General features: G+C 39.6%; 2 protein-coding genes across 9 annotated transcripts in view; one reads left to right on the forward strand and one right to left on the reverse strand.

Annotated features, from left to right (window-relative positions):
- The window catches only part of LOC145901344 (dynein axonemal heavy chain 3-like), a 94,979-nt gene that overhangs the window by 36,291 nt on the left and 38,836 nt on the right, over window positions 1-19,852 (forward strand). For 6 of the 8 annotated variants that reach the window (XM_082988979.1, XM_082988983.1, XM_082988981.1 and 3 more), the window contains 12 exons: window positions 13,232-13,373; window positions 13,844-14,074; window positions 14,803-15,014; window positions 15,517-15,684; window positions 16,084-16,171; window positions 16,499-16,629; window positions 16,868-16,968; window positions 17,798-17,930; window positions 18,293-18,408; window positions 18,830-18,926; window positions 18,984-19,078; window positions 19,464-19,668. In XM_082988979.1, the coding sequence (XP_082845105.1) occupies window positions 13,232-13,373; window positions 13,844-14,074; window positions 14,803-15,014; window positions 15,517-15,684; window positions 16,084-16,171; window positions 16,499-16,629; window positions 16,868-16,968; window positions 17,798-17,930; window positions 18,293-18,408; window positions 18,830-18,926; window positions 18,984-19,078; window positions 19,464-19,668 (1,719 nt within the window). The remainder of the gene's footprint in view (window positions 1-13,231; window positions 13,374-13,843; window positions 14,075-14,802; window positions 15,015-15,516; window positions 15,685-16,083; window positions 16,172-16,498; window positions 16,630-16,867; window positions 16,969-17,797; window positions 17,931-18,292; window positions 18,409-18,829; window positions 18,927-18,983; window positions 19,079-19,463; window positions 19,669-19,852) is intronic. The other 2 variants (XM_082988980.1, XM_082988984.1) reach the window with 1 other exon arrangement.
- On the reverse strand, window positions 5,140-11,188 carry LOC145901357 (uncharacterized). The gene is made up of 17 exons (XM_082989006.1): window positions 10,727-11,188; window positions 10,235-10,430; window positions 9,803-10,006; window positions 9,516-9,674; window positions 9,170-9,293; window positions 8,851-8,943; window positions 8,706-8,791; window positions 7,950-8,271; window positions 7,767-7,852; window positions 7,619-7,703; window positions 7,211-7,275; window positions 7,055-7,120; window positions 6,907-6,982; window positions 6,387-6,517; window positions 5,947-6,052; window positions 5,796-5,866; window positions 5,140-5,589 (listed from the first exon to the last, which is right to left on the reverse strand). Exons 1-17 carry the CDS (start codon window positions 11,117-11,119, stop codon window positions 5,474-5,476), a joined length of 2,379 nt encoding a protein of 792 aa, XP_082845132.1. The 5' UTR covers window positions 11,120-11,188; the 3' UTR covers window positions 5,140-5,473.

Raw genomic sequence — 19,852 nt, forward strand, 5'->3', positions numbered from 1 at the left:
CTTCTCACCATCCAATGCAGCGTTCTCCGATTTTCCTTTGAAATTAATTTCGCAGTATGAATTTTCTCTGTAAAATATTGTTTTGTTTGCAAGTACACTGAAAAATACAATAATCGGTGCCCGTCTTGTAGGATGCAGTTCGTGTCGTTACGTTTATCACAATTGGCCAAATCGGGCCCTGAGCTTTAAAAGGGTGCGTCAGATAGCCGAAAAGTGTCATATTTCAAAATTTTGCCTGTTTAGGTGAAAGTTTATTTCCCACTGCCGACCCCTGCTAATTATATCATATACCGTTTTGTTTTGTGTGATGCTTTCTTCGAAGCAAGGTCACTTAATTCCGTTGTTTCTTTTGGAAATTGTCGGTCCTCTTGTTTCCGCTTTGACCTTACCAAGCATACTGCTGCTGCTACAACAATGACCAACAAGAAAAACCCGCCCCCAGCTCCACCCGAAGCGGCGTACGTCAGCGAATTATCTAAAACAGCAACATTTACCACTATTCTTGAAGTCAACATTTTGAAATTGTTTTAGATTTGGTTCTTTTATTTGTAGTTTTCGATATCCTAATTACGCACATAAACAGTTGTTGCCCTTTACTTAGGCATTGTAAAATCTTGCCATTTACCTGTTTTCTCTTCTGTCGACAATTCTTCAGAAAAATAACCTTTTCCTTTTTCGCATTTCTCACACCTCGTTTCAAATTCATTTGTTTGATTGGCTGTGCAGACATTTAATTTAAGAACTTTCGATTTAGGAAGATACCACACATACGAACATACCGTTGCACATTAGACTGAGCTTTCCTTGAAGTAGACATGACCTGATTTCTTCACACATCCCGTCATCACTGCAGAGATACGCGGATCTTAATTTTGTCCAGTTCCCCCAGCAAGGCTGATTTTGGCATGACATGTTAATCTGAGTATTCATTCCGCTTCCGATACAGTTGTAACTGACTTTATCTCCTAGCAATAACAACAAATATTGCCATTAAGCACTTGTTCATCTTTTTTTTTCACTTTTTTTAGTGTGAAGGTTACGCTTGATAAGTTTACCACGAGAATATCGGCTAATTCTCTTACAAATATCGTGAATACCCAACGAAACGTTCTCGCTTTAATGATTATATTTTTCTACATGGCTTTACTTTCTCCTCAAATTAAATGCATTCTTTTTTTCTTATTTGCTAAACTGTTTGCTTGGGTTTACTTTTTTACCTTCGTGGCATTGCATCAAAATATTTTCCGGGTTAGTGGCGCAGTTTTTGCTGCAGCGCGAGCTCACTGGTTTCCAAGTTCCGCGACAAGTTTTTTCATCATACGTTCGAAACTTCTGGGTCCTGTTGCATTTCTCGTTGTCCATGCACAGAGAAAAGTAAGTCGCATAGCTGTCATAGCAGCTTCCCCCAGATGATATCTACGAAATATGTAATAAACAGTTTTGTTAAGTTTGTGGTTGTCGCTAGTGTTGTGTTTTGATTCTTGAACCGTTTTGTACCAATTAATGTTTCAACTTTTACCTTCTGTCTTTTCCAACGTCGACACAATTTGCCACATTCTTTTGTCTCAAATTTTTCAAACACTTTCTCCATATTCACACAAGCCAATCCTACTCGCCGTTCACGACTTTCCGAGTCGATACAAGTGCACACCCTTCTTGTCGTATTCCCGATAAGCGTGGTCTCCCACTTTGCGCCATAGGTTTGATTTCCTGAACGTCTGTTGCAGCTGATCGTTATTGGAATGACCAGTGCTAAAACTTGTAATACTGCTAAAATCGACATTTCCAATCGTAGAAAGTACATCTAACTTATCCCAAAACTCTTGTGCACTGATTTATCTGACGAACATTTTTTGTCTTAAGGCAACCAAGTCGCATATTTATTATCTGTATCGTATTATTAGTCATCACCCGATCGTAAGCATTCGTTTTACGTCAGCAAACTGTCTAGGCCAGAAGTCACCCTCCCTGCTATGCCCTCATCATATTACAGTCTTAAATTGCAACGTATATAGACGTCTCGTTCCTGCTGCCGGAAGTAATAATATGCTTGCATATACAGTCTGGTTGTATGGGTCGTAGCACATGCATTCACGGAACTATAGGCATTTTCAGATTCCTTTGAACTTTCGTCGCAGAAATATGCATTGGCTTTGTGTACGAAGTGCCCGAAAACAAAAACATCTCATACAATTTTCGTTCTGTATTATTTCCAACTATAACATTTCAGAAGCGCTATAGATTTAGAGGGAGTAAAAAAGTGAAGTTAAATTTTCACGTATGATGGATGTGAATCCTCTGAGGGCTGCACAATGTCCACATAATCATTTCCTCTTAATCCGAGATTAACGTAACTCCCTCTGCTCCCAGTGCTGATGTCTGGATAGACAGCATTCAAAAGTTAGTGTGATGAATGGGTAAAGTTGCAGATAGATATTTTGTTCACTTAAATATAACCGTTCGGAAATTTGGATCTACCATCTTACCTGATGTAAGCCCCGGGCTGGATCCTGTTGCGCCGATCTGTTGACTGGAATAAATGGCCATAACATTATTTTCTAAACAAGCCACCGATAGAATAGTACTTACCTTGTTGCGTAAGGATGGACATATATGCTTCCCTTGTTCTGTGACTGCGTTTCTGCAGTTTCGCCGCCGAATCGATATTCGTCTACTTCATCTGTCTCTAAAAGTCGGACTAATTTACGAATGTCGCCTACTACATGTGTAGCCTTTTTTAATTTTTAAATTACCCACCAACAACTTGCAGCATGCTGCGTTCTTGAAGGCCGGCTTGAATGCTAAAAACACACACGCCGTTTTTTTTGTGTTACATATCAATTTCTGTAATGCCATTATTGGACAAATACACTCAAAGGAATGTGTTTGTCAAGTAGCTTAGCGATAAAATAACCAACAACTACCTTTCGAATTGTGCAATCCTTTTCTTCTGTTTGTGTATGTAAAGCAACAGGGGTATTATGAGAAGTACCGCCACGACACCCAACGCTATAGCGCTGATATGATATGCTACAAATCAACAAACATAATTAGGTTTTTGGTGCTTGCGCGGTAAAAAACTGGAATGCTGTTGCACTTAACTGTAATAAAACGGGATGTTTTCGGTTCCGCATGTGCAGGTTTGCTTCACTGACGCAAGTGAACAGTTTTGTCTGGATCCGTTACATTCACTGTGGAAGTAAGGTTTAATTAGACGTTCGCCTCGAGAAACACAGGCAGCTGGTTTTGGTGTTTACCTTTTTTTTGTTGGTGACTCCGTGGTGGTGATGTTTCCTCTTATGTGATTCCACCCACTCCGTGAGTCATTGCACGGCGTTGTGTTGCACGCATCTTGCCTGACGCGAACCGCTGACGTACCTGTGGTGTATGTAGATGTTACTTGCTTTGAGCCAAATTAGAAAACACAACTACGTCGTCTAGTTGGTTGTCCTAATGTTGCTTTTGGGGTTTTTAAAACCGTTGCAATGCGTGTTATGTTACATTTTATGTATGCCGTTGTTTTTGAATGTATACATTTAGTTACACACATATCAGTCAATCCTTTTTTATTGATTATATACATGCTACGACCTAAACCACACACATTATACATCATTATCTATGGCGATTTACAATATAAACAACTAGAGTGTTGCAAAAAGGTGATGGGGTGCAATCAATAAAGTTTTTTAGGGATTGTTATATGATTGTTAGAGGTGTGCTGTGAAGAAGTCAATCTGTGTTATCTACTACCATTGTGCGGGGCAAATTAAAACTTCATCAATTTACGTACACTTTCAACGTAAGTTGTGCAATACTATTTTAATGTTAATGTGGTACATGCAGGCATATTTACTGTAACTTTAACATCGTCCAAAATAGCGCCACGTACCGTCACACAGCAAGCTCGGCTTTCCGGCGTAATAACACCTGCTTACTAACACATTAACTCCACCTCCACACGCGTGGGAGCATCTTTGCACTTTGGCCCACTCGCCCCATTCTGGGCAGGGCAAAGTGTTGCAAGTCTGGTTTGTAGTGCGACGGATTAACACCGAATCACTGCCGTTCGTGCCTTTGCAATTGTGAGATGGTAGAAGTGCATGAACCCCTGGAGCTGTCAAATGTACATAATAGTAGACCTGATGTTAACTTTTTACAAATACATGCCAGGAAGTAAATTAAACTAAGTTCAACTCATAACAAACAAGTACATACACGATCAGTTGCCACACACACAAAATCAGCCACGCAATAAATTAAATTTAAAGGGAGGAAAAGGGAAAATATAATTTAGACAAAGAAATGCCATACAAACACATTCAAATGTGCAGGCAAGGTATAAACACAAACCGCGCAAATCTGTATTTGTACACGAAAACAATCGGTATCTTGAACGCCGAGCATCTGTTCCCCGTTCATGGAAGCATTTAAAGGCATTAAAACGCTCATAAAAGTTTCATAAAATTAAAACGTATAGGCATCTCACCCCGTACACTCAATTGCTGACATGACAAGGTTTGCCTCAAAAATCCCCCACCGCATTTAACAGAACACGTAGAATTACTCGGCAACCACATTCCGGTGCAACTATTCGGGTTGTAGCAGCGTTGATACCTTATTCTCGAACACAAGGGAATATTTTCGCATAGTGATTGATGGGAAACAGTGGAGTCATAGCATATCCCTGTACATGAATGAATCGCCTGAAAAATGTAAGTTTTTTCACAGTGATGGTCAAGATAGTTGTTTCATTATTTAACACAGCATACAATATACAAGTGGCATATAGAAGTTGTAACTCGTATGGGTTTCCTAAAACAGCGCGATTTAGTCTCAAAAATACTGTAGTAATTCTCGCAAAGGTAACAATATCTACTTTAACACTTGTACCTCCGGCTTTTTCCACTTTCCTTGGCAACCACTGGAACAATACGTATTTCTGGTCTCCAGGTAATAACTATTCTGCTCGGCACATTGCAAACCTTGTTGAGCAATTCCATTAATCTTACACGTTCTGTATCGCGCCCTCGCACAGCTACCCTGTCCACTTTGGCAGTTCGTCCAAGGAGACCAACCTGCCTGACAACGGCTTGTACAATTTAAAACAATTAAGATATACAGTGTATTTGACAGAGTGCTCATTTTGCGACACATTTAAACAGGCTTGTTCATTTAAAAAAAATAAATGTTGATGATAATAGATTGGTCGGGTTGTTTGCGTTTACTGGTACGACGAGCAACGAACGGAAGCACTGGAATAGGAAGGAATTTACATGAGGTGTTTGGCTGTGCGTCATCGTAAAATGTACAAGTGGTGGATGTTACCGGTGTTCTTTGTATGTACAATGTTCGTACAACGATTGCATACAAACAAACGTAGTTGAAGAAAAAGTAGAAGCTCAATACGACATATTTCATAAACGTCGTTACGAAGTACACTTGACGAAAAATACATAAATCAACAATAAAATCAGAACTTTTTGTTCGGTGGAATCAGAGCTGCTTTCTTTTTTTGTCCATTCAAACCAGTCTTACTCAAATCTGGTTTCGTATTCTGATTCGCACCTGGAGATTGTGTTGCACCACCTAGTCATAGCGTATATGTTGCACGTTTTTTTACGAAGCATGACCACTTGTCTTGCTAATTAAGACATCTAGCGGCTATAGTTACTTTTTCTTAATTTTCCTGATATTTTAAAAATTAATAAAAACAAATAATAATACTACTTAAATACAATATTGGAAAAACAACGTCTGGAAATCAACATGCTAAGGTTGTTTCATTTCTTTACCTTTAAACATTTCTGCAAGCTTTGCTCTGGTGGCGTCCACGCTTCCGTTTTGTGGTTCCTTGGATGCGATGCTAAACAGATTTTTGATGGATAGTTTTGTTGATACTTTGGAATGTATAGTTAACTATTTGATGTTGATGGTGAATCTTACTTGTCTGTGGTATATGTTTCATATGGACTCTCCTGTTTCCTGGCTTCTGTTGCCAACTGCAGTTTCTTGGCAAGAGCTTGGACTTTCGCGTTAGCGTTGGGTTGTTCTGGAATTAAAGTAGAATTATCCACATCTGCGGCACAAACAATATAAGGAAAAATCCATGTCCAAGTTAAATTCCTTGTTGCAAATAACTTAATGAGCTGTAATTGGCAAACTAAGAACATTTCGTCGGGTAAATAAAACCAGTTTACAATCACTGGCTTCGTGTGTCTTGGTGCGTTCAGCAAACCAATCCACTTTAAAATGTGTTGTACCGGGTTCGCGTAGTTAACTACCGTTTCCAACTTTACATTTGTGCAAATTTATCCACATTTGGGAGCATAAATGAAGAAACTCTCGAATGGATATTTTGTCCCCATTTTTATAATTTTACCAACCTTTATTCGATGCTTGTTGATTTGGTTGTTTGTGCGATAGCGGCTTCGGTGTCAAAGGTTTTGGTTTATTTTGCTGCTTCTGGGATGCATTGCTATTGGCTTTGAGATGATTTTCTTCGCTTGTGGTTGATCTAAGTTTTAAATTTTGTAACAGTTTAAGTTTAAACTCGACTTGTTTAAAGACAAACTCGTTAACTTACGGTATTGAAAACTGAAAATAGGCTTTGACCACCAGGTATCATAATGAATTATGAATCTGACGCTCTTCTGGTGGAGAACAACAAATATACACCTTTTGTTTAAAAAAAACTGTGTTTTAGCTGTTATGCCCTTTTGTTCTTTTTCGTCGCTCAATTTCTTTGCGCAGTGGGTTCGCTTCGCTACTGTGTTTGTTTTATTCTCTGAAGAAGCCTAGTCGTACGTACAGGCGAAACGTCAGAAAATACAATCTTTTTTTAAACAAAAGGTGTATATTTGTTGTTCTCCACCAGAAGAGCGTCAGATTCTTAATTCAACTTACGGTATGTTGACATATGTCTTCTTTTGCGGTGTTTGTTTGTTGGCAACAGTGCCGGTCTTTGTCACGCTCTTGGTAACTTTAAGAAACAAGGGATGTACGTGAACGATATTATAAAAGAAATTCACTAAGTGTGATTTGGAAAAGTTACCCTTGTCTGCTGTATTTTTTATTGGCCCAGGTTGGACTTGATCGTAGGTGACCATTCCGTCTGCACCTAAAATTGAAACCAGCGTTTGTACACATGGGCTATCATACATTTTCCATTTAAATTTATTTTTTGTAATAAATGGTTAAAGTATCCAACCTGCAGAAAAGTTAGTCAGAATGGAAACAGGTTTAATTTCGGCGTCTTCGTAGTGTTGATCTGATCTAAAACCAAAATATTAAAAAGTGATGCAATGACAGTATGGCACAACCGACAGATATGCGCAAAACAAGCACACCGGCTCCCAGTCCATCACATTTCTTGCTAATGTAAAATTTCGAATGATGTAGTCGGCAAACATCATTCCTTAAACAACTCTATTGCTGAAAAATATATTTTGGTAGAAACGCTGTTTTGATAGGAACTGAAAATTTTCCCAACCGCGCGTTTGCGGAACTGTCCAACCAATAACTCTCTATTCAGCCAGAAATAATCTATGACGTATTGTTGAAATACCATGAACGAAACTGGCGGAAGGTACAACGCATGTGTAGTTTGTATACTCACAGTAACAAATTAGGCATGACGTAACCGTTTTCATCTTCTCGATGCATCTGAGGTTGTTGGCTCACTTGGCAAACGTTGATGTAATCTTAGAAAAAAAGGAACGTTTTAAATACCTCATCGGGCATTTCGCTTGAAATTTTATCCTTACCAGGTTTTACTGTGGCAGCCTCCGAACAATTCTGGTGATCGCTTTGGCCGTCCGAACTAAAATCGTCGGATTCGAACTTATTATTTCTGTAGAAGGCAAAGATACGGGGTTGTTTTAACCACAAAACATTGTATATCTCTTTGTAAACTCTATAATTTTATGCTCCTGCAAACAAAATCTTACATATGGTTGTTCAGCTCGTATTCATTCCTGTTGCTTGGTTTTGTCGAGTAGAACACTTTTTTCGGCGCATTTTGCTTTTTTAAAGGTTTGCCATTTTTCTTGTTGATTTCAATGGTAATGTAGCCTTTCCATCTGGCAACAAAGATCAATGCCACGAACAAAGCAACGATCCCCAAAATTCCCAAAACAGGACCCGCAACACTGCATCCAGAATTTGAGGCACTTCCAAAGGCTTCCGATGGTTTGATGGCGTCATGGCTTTCGCAATATGGATTTACCAAACTTGGCTTCCAGACACCAACACAGTACCGTCGCAATGTACCTAGAAATGTGGAAGCGCGTTCAATTCGCACCTTGGAAATGATTGAATTTGTGCCTAATTTGCACACTTTTACTACATGGTTTTGAGAATTTTTTGTCTAAGCTGAATAGAACCAGGATGTTCGTGCAATGGCAATACTTTGTTCACGCGTATGACATTATAGCACGCGGATTTTGGAGGAATATTTGTGATGTTGAGTGGAAGGGAACGTGCAGGAACTTACGCCAAACTTAAATAGGTTGACTGGCATCGCAGCAAAGGCATTGTACCTTGGGCCAACCAGGTCTAAAGTTATATAGTTGTCAAGATGCACTGGTGTGGAAACTGCCAGGCGACCGTCACGCATACGTAAAGGTACTTTTGTAGAAAAATTGCCATGTCTTTTGTGACTTACTTGTGGCATTACATTAACAATTATGTGCTAACGCGCTCACCAATATTCGATCCACAGTGGTCGGTCGCCCAACTGCTCCAATGATCGCATGGTGGCGCTGTCGAGCATAGTTCCAGTTGTATTTGACTATATGGTCATATATGTTCAGTAAGGGTTTTTTGAGCAGTACGGAACATTGTACTTACCACCAAGTGCAAACTCTGTAATCGTACTCAATGCTAATGTCGCTTTCCGTTTTTCCCTGACATTTACCGACCACCAGACCAGATTTGCAGTTCCTTTGAAGAATTGTGATATGTTAAAATGGTTAACGCACAAACAAATGTTTTATGCTAAGAAGACGTAATTTTCAATACGAAGCAAACAATAGCCTTCACAATGCTTCCATGAAGCATTCCCAGGAAGCAGTGACGTAGTATGGCTGGAAAATTTGCTATCCATTCAATCGCCTTTCGAACGAAGGCGGAATGAACGGTTTATACCAAGTAGGTTTTGTTTTTGAACCTGTGTCTCTTATTTACGCCGATTCTCTCCTGGACTGTTGCGTTACAATTGCTCCATGCGGTCCAGGTCGCCCATAGCGAAGGACAAGGGTTGTTTTCGCATGGTTCCGTTTTAACTGACGAACCTGCGAAAAAATTGCAATAAAAGTCTAGTTTTCAGTGAGTAATCGACTTCAGCACGACAGACATGTTTGTGCATCCTCCAACTTCATTACAACGATAACGTAACGGTACAAGTAGTTATTAATAGTTATTAAAAGTACGTTTAAATATTTCTACTATATGAAACCCAAGCAAATAAAGTGTTTCCAACTGGTAAACCCAGCGCGCATGTTCGGTTTGCTTACCTGGGCACTTATTTGATTGCGTGCTTCCTTGATATTCGCACATTCTGGTGTAAATTTGAAACCCAGCGCCACAGGTTCGACTGCACGAACCGGAGGGTGCCCACGAATGCCAGGTTGGACAATCTTGTGTGTTGCAAGACTCATCTTTATTTGGCGATCCTGCGGTTTACAAATGTCTCACTTTCATGGTATACTCATTTGTATTTGTACACTATATAGCAATATCGGCTTTAGGTTCGTTATTCAAATACCTACATTTTGAACATATGTTTACAGTTAGTGTTTACCCTGACACAGGCTTATGTCATTTAATCCTTGGTACAAGCATTGCCGTGTGTAAGATTGTATTCCTGCTCCGCAAGTTTTCGAGCACGCGCCAGACGTTGTCCAGCTCGCCCACGATGGACAGTCTTGTGGGTTGCACATCTCTGTATCCACTTTCTCCGTATTATTGCCACCGAACCCGGCGCAATTATAGCTTGGACTACCGCCTGTTTAATAGTAAAACAATAACGAAATGCAATTTGTGAATCCATTTCGGAACATAATGTCTACACCGCGTAGTTTATCACTCATGGTTCCATGTTTCTTTTAATCTGGTCACCGGAAATTTGCTTAAAGCTGACCAATACAATAGTGGTGCAAGAATGCTATTGTTTTTAAGCGGAGGTTTTTAAACGTTTTTATGTTGCCTACATAGTGACGTGCAAGTCACTCACCATGTAGACATTTCCTTGTCACATTTTTTAGACCTCCTGCGCACGAACTGCTGCATGTACCAGGAATTGTTGTTATGCCTCCAAGACACGTGGGCCACAAATAACAACTTTCTACCACTTTAAGGGTGCACCCAGAGGTCTTGCATCGATACATGCTGGTTTTGCGTCCATCGTAACAGTTTCCATCACACGTTGTCTGAAAAGCGTGTAATTATTGTGAACGCCGCACCAGGAAGTCGCGTCGCGCAGTTTCCAAATCCCTGTGTATTGTTTTTGTTAAACAGGTTTCTAATGAATTGTGAAAAATCTAACAAGGCATTATCTTTAACAATCGTATAGATTCAAATGCCCTGCAAAGGTGTCTTTTGTCTGTTTTACGTTTGAAAAACACGTTGTGACAAATAACTTCCTCATTGCCGGTGAGATAGTCATGTGAATGATACCAATTTGTTGAAACTACAAAACTACAACACTTGCTTGTAATTTACTTACGCTGTTGTACAAGGGCAGACCATCCGGGACACCGTTGTCACAAGCTGCAGCACACTCGCTACCATACGTGCGTTCCACCTGAACCCCGGTACCACAAAACACTCCTTTCTGCCCACATGCGTTGGTTTGAATTTTCAAGCACGTTGTGACGTTGTACCAAGTACAGTTGTTGCATCCGATTTCTTTGCACGTACGGTTCTTGTCCGCACAAGCATCCAACCCAAGGCAGGCCGCTGTCTGATTGACGCAAGTGCAGTTTGGAAGTATTTTATTTGTGCAGTTGTAGGAGATCGTTGTGCAGTTTTCCGATGTTGTCCATTCGCTTGCCTTGATCAGCTGTGACTGCCAACCGAGAAATAACACAGCGGCTAGAAACACTGAGACTCTCAACATGACTGTGCTCACAGAATAAAATTTGTATGTGTGTCTTTTTTGCTCTTAGCTCCTAAACAATTTCAGAAGATATACCTGTGAAAAAATGTATTGTAAGTGACATACGTCCGCTAACAAAAATAATACGACATATTTAGAATAACAATAAAATAAATTCCCGCGTTTAATTAAACACATTCTCTAGGTCTATAGGGGCGATCAGTTAAATTTGCAATAGATTTACACAGTTTACGTGCTATGTTACCCACACAGTACTGGTGTAACGTTTGAGAAATTTTCTTATAAATGAAAGCAGAGTTTCTTCATACCTACGACTTCTGTAAAGTTTTTTTTTTAAATCTTTCAAACCTAAACTATAAACAATTTTATAACAAAATACAGCTTAATCTTTTTCACTCCTACCACAGAATGTAATACCTTCACACAAATCCCAAACTGATAGAACCGCAGGAAACACTAACAACGGATTTACTCATAATAATGAGACTGACCTATAGGCTGAAAACATTGACATTTTCTTTATTTAAGACGTGTCGAAAAAAAACTCACGTTTCATCAGTTTAAAAATGGCTTCGTTGGTCTAACTCCACAGTTATATAGAACTGTCTTGGCTGACGTCACAGATCGTAGACAATAAGGCTAGCGTGGGTACTTGTCTTCTGTTAATGGAATCGCTGTACATGCAACAGAAACTGCCACATCATCTTCAACCAGTGCGTGACTGATATCAATGATATGTGACGTCACCACCCTCGCGAGCCTTATCTATGATTTGTGACGACATTCAGGTCAGCGCCATATAATCCAAAAGCTAGACCAACAACGTCGTTTTTAAACCGATAATTACATACGTTTTTGCCGTGAAGCATGGCTCAGTCTCTTTATTCGGAGGATGACAAAGTTCTACCTTTTAGTATATTTTACGCTGGTTCTATCTGAACTTTCTGCAGTTTTTTTACTGTTCTATTGACAACTGACGATGTTTCGAATATTTGTTAACGTTCGTTCACGAAGGGGTTGAACCATTCAGCAAGAGACAATAGGGGGTGATCAATATTATAACGCATGCGTCGACCAACAGTTTCCTTTATTGCCGTGGCCAGTTTGTATGCCTGTATTGCCACTTCCCTGTCTCCAAACTTACTGTGAGGACAAGTTATTTTCGGTTGGCTCATTTTCGCTATGATCGTAAGTAAAGGCGTCTGTGATGTATCTTTGCATTGTGTGGTGTTGACTGCAGCAAAACAATTGCGAAAAATGCACTCTGGCGTCACAATTCGTAATTGGACACACACGAAAACATTTCTAATTAGGAACATAACTTTCATAATGTTGAAGGTTTATGGACTTTAAAGTTAAGCGCTAAAAGTACAGTGCTCACGAGCGCTTACAGAAATAATATTATATCCCCCTTTTCGCAGTAACATTCTGATAAACACTCACTCGACTGAAGGCATTCTACCAATGTTGCACACACAGTCCACTTGTATTGCACACAGTCCACTTGTATTGTTGTTGCTTTGACTCATACTCTGGAAGGTTTCCGGCATTACGAATATCGATATAGGCTACGTATGGATCGGGTATATACTAAGTGGGTGTTCCATGTCAGGACTTATTTCCAACATAGCAATAGTTTGTCATTGAACATAATCTTTCTATTCTTAATGCTGGATTTTGTGAAATCGACTTCACAGGAACGCGACCTGGAGTCAGTTGGTAGTGTGCCTATATTCACTTGATACATTTGCTATCACACAATGTAGACACTCTTTCAGGGCCGATCCCGGGCGCATTTGACCGATTTGCTTAAATAGGTCCCCGCACTTTTCGGGGGTGCCACGAAGACCGCAAAAAGGGGTCATATTTAATAGAGTTTTCTTTTTTTGCTGAAATACTGATAACACATTATTTTTTCCAATCGGCTCCGCATTTTCCTATCCTTATACACAGAAGTATTTGAAGCAAACGCATGCCAGACAGGGCCGCCCTACTGCGCAGCAGATCTGTACATGCCTATGGCTACGAAGCCAGTAAACCAACAATCTATAATACATAGGATGTACTACTATTTATAGAAGCAACCAGATGATAAGTTTGTTATTTTGGTAGGTGCTGTCTGTGGTGGCGCAGCAGATACAGACCATCCAGAGGGCAGTGGCTGATCAGGTCTCCGTATTTGTGTTTGAAGGCACAGAGATATCCCTCGACCCGTCCTGCACCATCTTCATCACCATGAATCCTGGTTACGCAGGTAATGCAACGTTCATTTATCTTACCTAGTATTGTGCACTTATATCGACTTTAATCGTGTGCGATGTGACAGCAATAATTCATCGCAAAAATGACCAGAGCCAGTTACAACCAAATTATGTTATTGTACTCTTAATTAAGTTGTTCTACTCGTATGCAACAGCACAGCCATAAAAACTCTGTCCACATCACCGCTGTTCCTTAAACGTTCCTGTTGTCCAACGTGACGTTGTGTTCGTGGATGTATTTGAGATCGTATAAAGGAAGCCCTTCTAAATTAAAGCAATATTAGATTATAGTTGGATTTGCCTCTATTTGACGTCACTGACTACTTCAAAACGTTTTTTCGAGTTGTTTGTAAACCACGCACTTTAGGAGGAGAAGGTTGGATAGAAAATCACCAGACGTATCGGGTTTAAATACGTTCATCGAACTGATTCATATTGTGTCTCATAATGTTTGTTGATGCAGGACGCGCAGAGCTTCCAGATAACCTCAAAGTCCTGTTTCGAACTGTGGCAATGATGATCCCTGACTACGCACTCATAGCTGAAATATCTCTTTACTCGATGGGTTTTGTTGACGCGCGAAACCTTGCTGCCAAAATCGTTGCCACATACAGACTGTGTTCCGAACAACTTTCCTCCCAACATCACTATGACTACGGGATGCGGGCGGTGAAGTCGGTTCTCACCACTGCAGGTGGGTACTGTTACAGTGATGGGAAAAGTGTGTGTATTAGCTAAATCACCAAAGGTTTTATGAACATGACAAGCAATATATGTGGAGTCGAAAACATTTTTTCTTGTCTCCATTGTTTTCTGGTGCATTACGGGGAACTTTTTATTACATAGAACACTGTATCAACTGTACAATTTCAGACAAGCAGTATATTACTGTAAGCCGCTTAGTCGATGGATATAGTAATGGAGTGCTTTGTTAAGTGGGCAGTGCCGTTAAATCAAGTTCTGTGTTTAACAGGCAACGCTGCTGTCATCCTGGCATTATACTACAATTTTGTTTGCTCAAAATATGAGGATTACGTAGTTTGCTTAAAGCGGCATTAGTTGCACTTTTTACAATCTGCAACTCGTTGAGAATTAACACTCATTCATTCCGGACAAACAACAACCTTGTCACACAAAGTTACGTGTCCTGTCGTTGGGACAACTCTATTGGTTTTCACATGCATTCGCAACCGGTATACTTCGACACACTGATGCTGCGAGACTATGCTTGATGTGTCGCGGTGTGAAATCAACTAGACATTTTTTGAAGGCCTGTACCGTATATTTTTGGCAACTTATGACGTCATAACTCTTACATATTTGGTTGACTGGTGCCGGAATTTGGAAAATTTATTAAATTGTGACGTCAGCGACAAGTTTACAGAGCACAGCTTGAGGCAAAAGTACTTTTTTTCTGCGCAGGAAACCTGAAGCTGAAATACGTGGAGCTCCAGGAGGACGAACTTATGTTGCGAGCCATCACTGACGTCAATCTTCCAAAGTTTCTCTCGCATGACATCCCATTGTTCGATGGAATTATTTCGGATCTGTTTCCTGGAGTAAAATTGCCCAAACCTGACAACGGGGTGCTGGAAAAAGCGATTTGTTCAAATATTGAAGCAAACCACTTGCAGGTTTTTAGAGATAATATAATTGCATGCTTTTGCATTAGATTTCAAAGTGTAACCTTTCTTTTCATTTTTAAATTTATTTTAATTAATCTGTTCTTCTGGAACAATTAAACGCATACATTTAGTGTCGACGTAGGAATCCGTGCTCACCTCTCAGTTAGAAGCTCTTAAAAGTTTATACCCTTCGTATGTTTACTTATTCAGAAACGCTGGTTCGTACTTTACGCTACAATCTCCCTATTTGAAATTAATAAATCAGTGTTTTTTTGTAAGACAACGCAGAAGTAATACCATGCTTTCGCATAGCAAAGCAGGATCGCCCCACTGCGCAGGCCCTTTGTATTTTTTTGTAAGTCGCTTCCAACATTTCAGCAGATAACTTAAAATACAATAGGCCTGGCAGCAACAGCAACAGCAACAGAATATGTATAACTGCCGTGATTTATTATACAAGAAAATATATGCTAAAATATCCATTAAACTCGGCAAATATTTGCATGTGAAGCCCATTCCGTGGTTCATCGAGAAGATCGTGCAACTTTACGAGATGGTGAAAGTTCGACACGGTTTTATGGTGGTTGGGAGAGCATTAGGAGGGAAAACGAGTGCTTACAAAGTCCTCACAGCTGCATTGGGAGAAATATCAGTTTCACAAGAAGTGGAAGAGTTCGCAGTAAGTGTATTTTGCATTATAAATCAGTAAAGACAAGACTATTTCCCTAATGTTTCCAGAATTTAGCCCTCTATTTGACAGTGTTCTCTATCAGCGACACCAATTTATTTTGATAATAAGTCAATGCTATGAAACTATCGGAAGCTTCAAATTAAAGTCAGCTGATTTATTAGGTTTCTGTGTTTACTTCCAATTTCGTATTTGCAGAAACTTAGGATGCCCGTGCAGGCCAAGTCGATTGTTCAATATTTCAAGTATATCAGCTGACTCATTGAAACTTATGATATAGTTTCATAACATTGAGTTAAGACCAGTGGGGATCTGTTTTAAGTTTCTGTAATCGATCAAATACAATCGCGCTTTAAAATGCGTTTAATTCTCTCAACGTTTGTTGATCAGGTGCGGTATCGGGTGATCAATCCAAAAGCTGTTACAATGGCGCAGTTATACGGAAGTTTTGATCCAGTTTCGCATGAATGGACTGATGGTAAGAATCAAAACTGAAGTCACGGTTACGCCAAAAAGAGAAATGCGTCGCCGTGTATTCAAGGCTTGTAAAACATGCGCAAACTTACGTAACAGTAGATATATTTAATTTATACACACCAAAATACACGCCATCACATATACAAACTATTAATATGTCGGGTATTTTTTGTGGTGCTGCGAATAATAGCCTTGCTAAAAAACATGCCACCCTAACCCACATAAACATTTTCCTAATTGACATGTTGTTGAAAAAATTAACGGTTGCAAACTTAACCGAGCAATTAAGCTCAGTTACAGAGGTCATATGAGATGTGAACATGTTTAGGTATCCTTGCCAACACCTTCCGAGAACATGCGAACAGCGTTGATGTGGACAGGAAGTGGTTGATATTTGATGGACCTGTGGATGCTGTGTGGGTAGAAAACATGAACACTGTTCTGGATGATAACAAAAAGGTTTTTCTTGTTACGTTGAACGCATATATCTCTGTTGATTCTTTGAATACTTACTGTAAAACTGATAGCTTTTGTAGTATGACCAGATACTTTGTTACGATTAAAATTTCATTCTAATACTTTGAAATGTCTTTCAATAGACATAAAAATGACAAAAAATGTAGTTCCTTTAATACGAAATTCTTTCCTAGTAGTTATACATTATCAGACAGGCCCATATATATATACATGTGTTTAGCTGTGCTTGATGAGTGGCGAAATCATTGCGATGAATGCAAAGCAGAATATGATGTTTGAAGTTGAGAATTTGGAGCAAGCGTCACCAGCTACAGTTAGCAGGTATTAATGTTGTTTGCAAACTACAGCTGCATTCCCCTCATGGAGTATGTAACTAGGTTTCAGCTGTATATGCAAGGTTGCTATAATAAAGCTATTATTAATGCTAAAACTCCCTTCAAATATAGACCAGTGATTGTTCAACTTTTTTGGGTGCGACACACTTTGTAAAGATTCACGGCGCTTTTATCATTAATTTAATAAAACAATTTGTCCCTAAAATAATGTTTCTGTTGAAGCCTTGTTGGATAACAGGTGAAACGTCGGTTAATAAAGTTACTTTTTTATAATATTTTGATATATATTTCACTCGCCTAAGGCTGTGACTTCACTTGTTAGTTGCCTCCAGTTTCCCTCTCCCTCCCCTTTTTTCTTTGTTTAAATTGTGACGCGACGCCCTTGGAAATTCCCAAAACGACGCACTATAGGGGTTTGTGACGTACAGCCTCGGGTATAAACAATGACCGGGGTTCCGAAACCAGACGTCACGACCCTGTGTGTTGACGCACCAGTTTTAGGGTCGCAACGAGTATATAAATTTCACTAACAACACTACTTTCAACTGTAATAATTCAACTACGAATGCTGTTTAACTACACGGGCCACCAGTGTTTTAGTCGTTTAATAGGGTTGCGAAACATTTTATTAAATTTATTGGGGTCGCATATGTTTTGGAGAGCCCTGGGCTATGATGGATGCTATATACTGGCTACAAAATGTGCACGATAAGCCAAACATTGAAACCCTATGTAAAGTGTATCGACTTTACCAACTGCGCTGTCTTGACGAATTGAAGGGCTGTAAAAAACATATGTATGTTGTCTTGTATTAGGTGTGGGATGATCTACATGGATCCCGAGGAATTGGGAACAACCGCCCTCGTGCTCTCGTGGATGCAAACCTCGCTTCCCGAAGTACTCACAAAACAACAGAAGGACAACATACGAATGTTGTTTAACTGGCTGGTATACATTACATCGTAGCTTTTGTTGTATTTTTTTTGACTATCGTTTCCGTAGTTAATACATGCGAAAATGTAATAAAATGCATCATGCAATTTTAATTGGTGCCAATGGATTTGCCGTTGGTTTTTATTTATGATCAATCCTATATGTTAGTGAAAATTAATGTTAACGCTTTATTACAATCATGCTGACGCTCATGTCATGTTGCTATTTAAAAGGCTTGTGAATAAGTTCGACACTCTCGCGAATCATTCAAAATAATATCAGTGACCAAAGAAAAATATTTTTCGAACCGTCATTGGGTCTATGCTTAAACCAAGCTACTCTGCCAGGAAATACGATGTTACGAATTTTTTTTGCAGCTGCCGCCTTGTCTTCAGTTTGTCAGCAAGCAATGTCACCACATTCTCAAGCTTTCACCCATGCACATGACTGTAAACTTGCTCAAGCTTTACTCCTGTCTTCTGCGTGAACTGGGGTATGCTTTGTCTACAGTTGTCTGCGGCGCGTTGTGCAGCTTGTTAATCGTTTCGTAACATATACTTAGTTGTAATCTCAGTTCACGATCATTTCAATAAAGATTTGCTTCAAAGCTTTTTGTGTTTTAGGCAATAGCGTGCTTGCGCTTTTTCATTTAGAGCGTTTTTCTTGATAACTTTAAATTATTTCATGGCATATTTAACCTTGCTGCCTTTTTTTCCCATTTTTGCTTCGTCATGCTGCTTGTGCGCTTGCTTTCTCCTCCGACCAACAAAAAGTGAGTATTTTGCTTCACGCATTTTCAGATATTTAAGAAAATGTTTTACCGAAATTATTAACGTTGTTCAAACTAATTAAGTGTACCTTTTCATCAGGCATACTATTTAAGGTTTGGCGTTACGTTACTTGTGTGTTTGTAGCACAATCGACAGTTCGTACGACGATGACGACAACGATAGTATATCAACCATGACCGATGACGTACAAGAAGGAAAAATTTCCGTTTCTGACATGAAGGTGAAATAAGATACGTGTATTTTTTTTATACCTAGTATTAAAATGTAATTTGATCAGGCGATGGAGGAGAGGGGAAATATGGTGATCGCCCATTTCCTATTTGCTATTGTGTGGTCGATTGGAGCGTGCGTGGAGGAAAACTACAGGGAAAGGTGATGTGAGGTGGTCGTATAAACCAGTGGTTTTCGAACTTTTTGTTCCATGTACACCTTTAACCGATATTTAAAGCTAAAATCCTTCACCGGAAATTTAATTTGTAAATGACAGATTTTATGAGTAAAGTAAGAAGAGAAACAAGCTCTAACAATTCATATACTTACTATCACCTTATGCACAAACAACATTCCCCCTTAGGTTGAGAATGGTTGTGGATGTATTTTCTCGTTTAAACACACGATTCCAAACAGCGTCAAAGGTCCTTCATTCAAATTAAACAAAGATTGAGTTTGTCGACCACAAATGACCAAATTAGGCCGAAGAAAATCTAACACTTGATCGCAGTAACCCGAGATTTTATTGTTTGCCTCGCACTTCCAGATTTAGCGATTACTTCCGCGAACTGCTCGACACCGACGGCGCAAAGTCAGGGTTTCCCCGTCCCCGAGAACTACGCATCGCAAGGAGTCTGCTGATCCCGAAGCGGGGAACTGTGTTCGATTACGTTTACTTGAAGAAAAACTACGCGTCCTGGCATCGATGGGGAAGCCTAACCAAAGACCCCGAGCTGTCCGAGTCAGTCAGGGTAGGGATTTTTGTTATGTCTGTGACGTATAGAGGCCATTTCCATTACAATTACGATTACTACAACAGGCGTAAATGTTGTCAATCCTAATTTCCATGCTTAACAAAATGTATTGCGCTGTTTGATTTCATTGCATTATATGACACAACATGGCTTGGAAAGGCTTTTAATTTTAAATTTTAAC

This window comes from Ascidia mentula, chromosome 5, assembly GCF_947561715.1.
Source record: "Ascidia mentula chromosome 5, kaAscMent1.1, whole genome shotgun sequence".
Taxonomy (NCBI): Eukaryota; Metazoa; Chordata; class Ascidiacea; order Phlebobranchia; family Ascidiidae; genus Ascidia; species Ascidia mentula.

Excerpts from the sequence above, each read along its gene's own strand:
- LOC145901357 (XM_082989006.1), bottom strand. The coding sequence starts at position 11,119 with ATGTTGAGAGTCTCAGTGTTTCTAGCCGCTGTGTTATTTCTCGGTTGG. Across the intron at positions 8,272-8,705 it reads CCACTGTGGATCGAATATTG|GTACATTGCGACGGTACTGT; the intron begins GTGAGCGCGTTA and ends CCACATTTCTAG. Across the intron at positions 6,053-6,386 it reads TCAACAAGCATCGAATAAAG|AACAACCCAACGCTAACGCG; the intron begins GTTGGTAAAATT and ends CTTTAATTCCAG.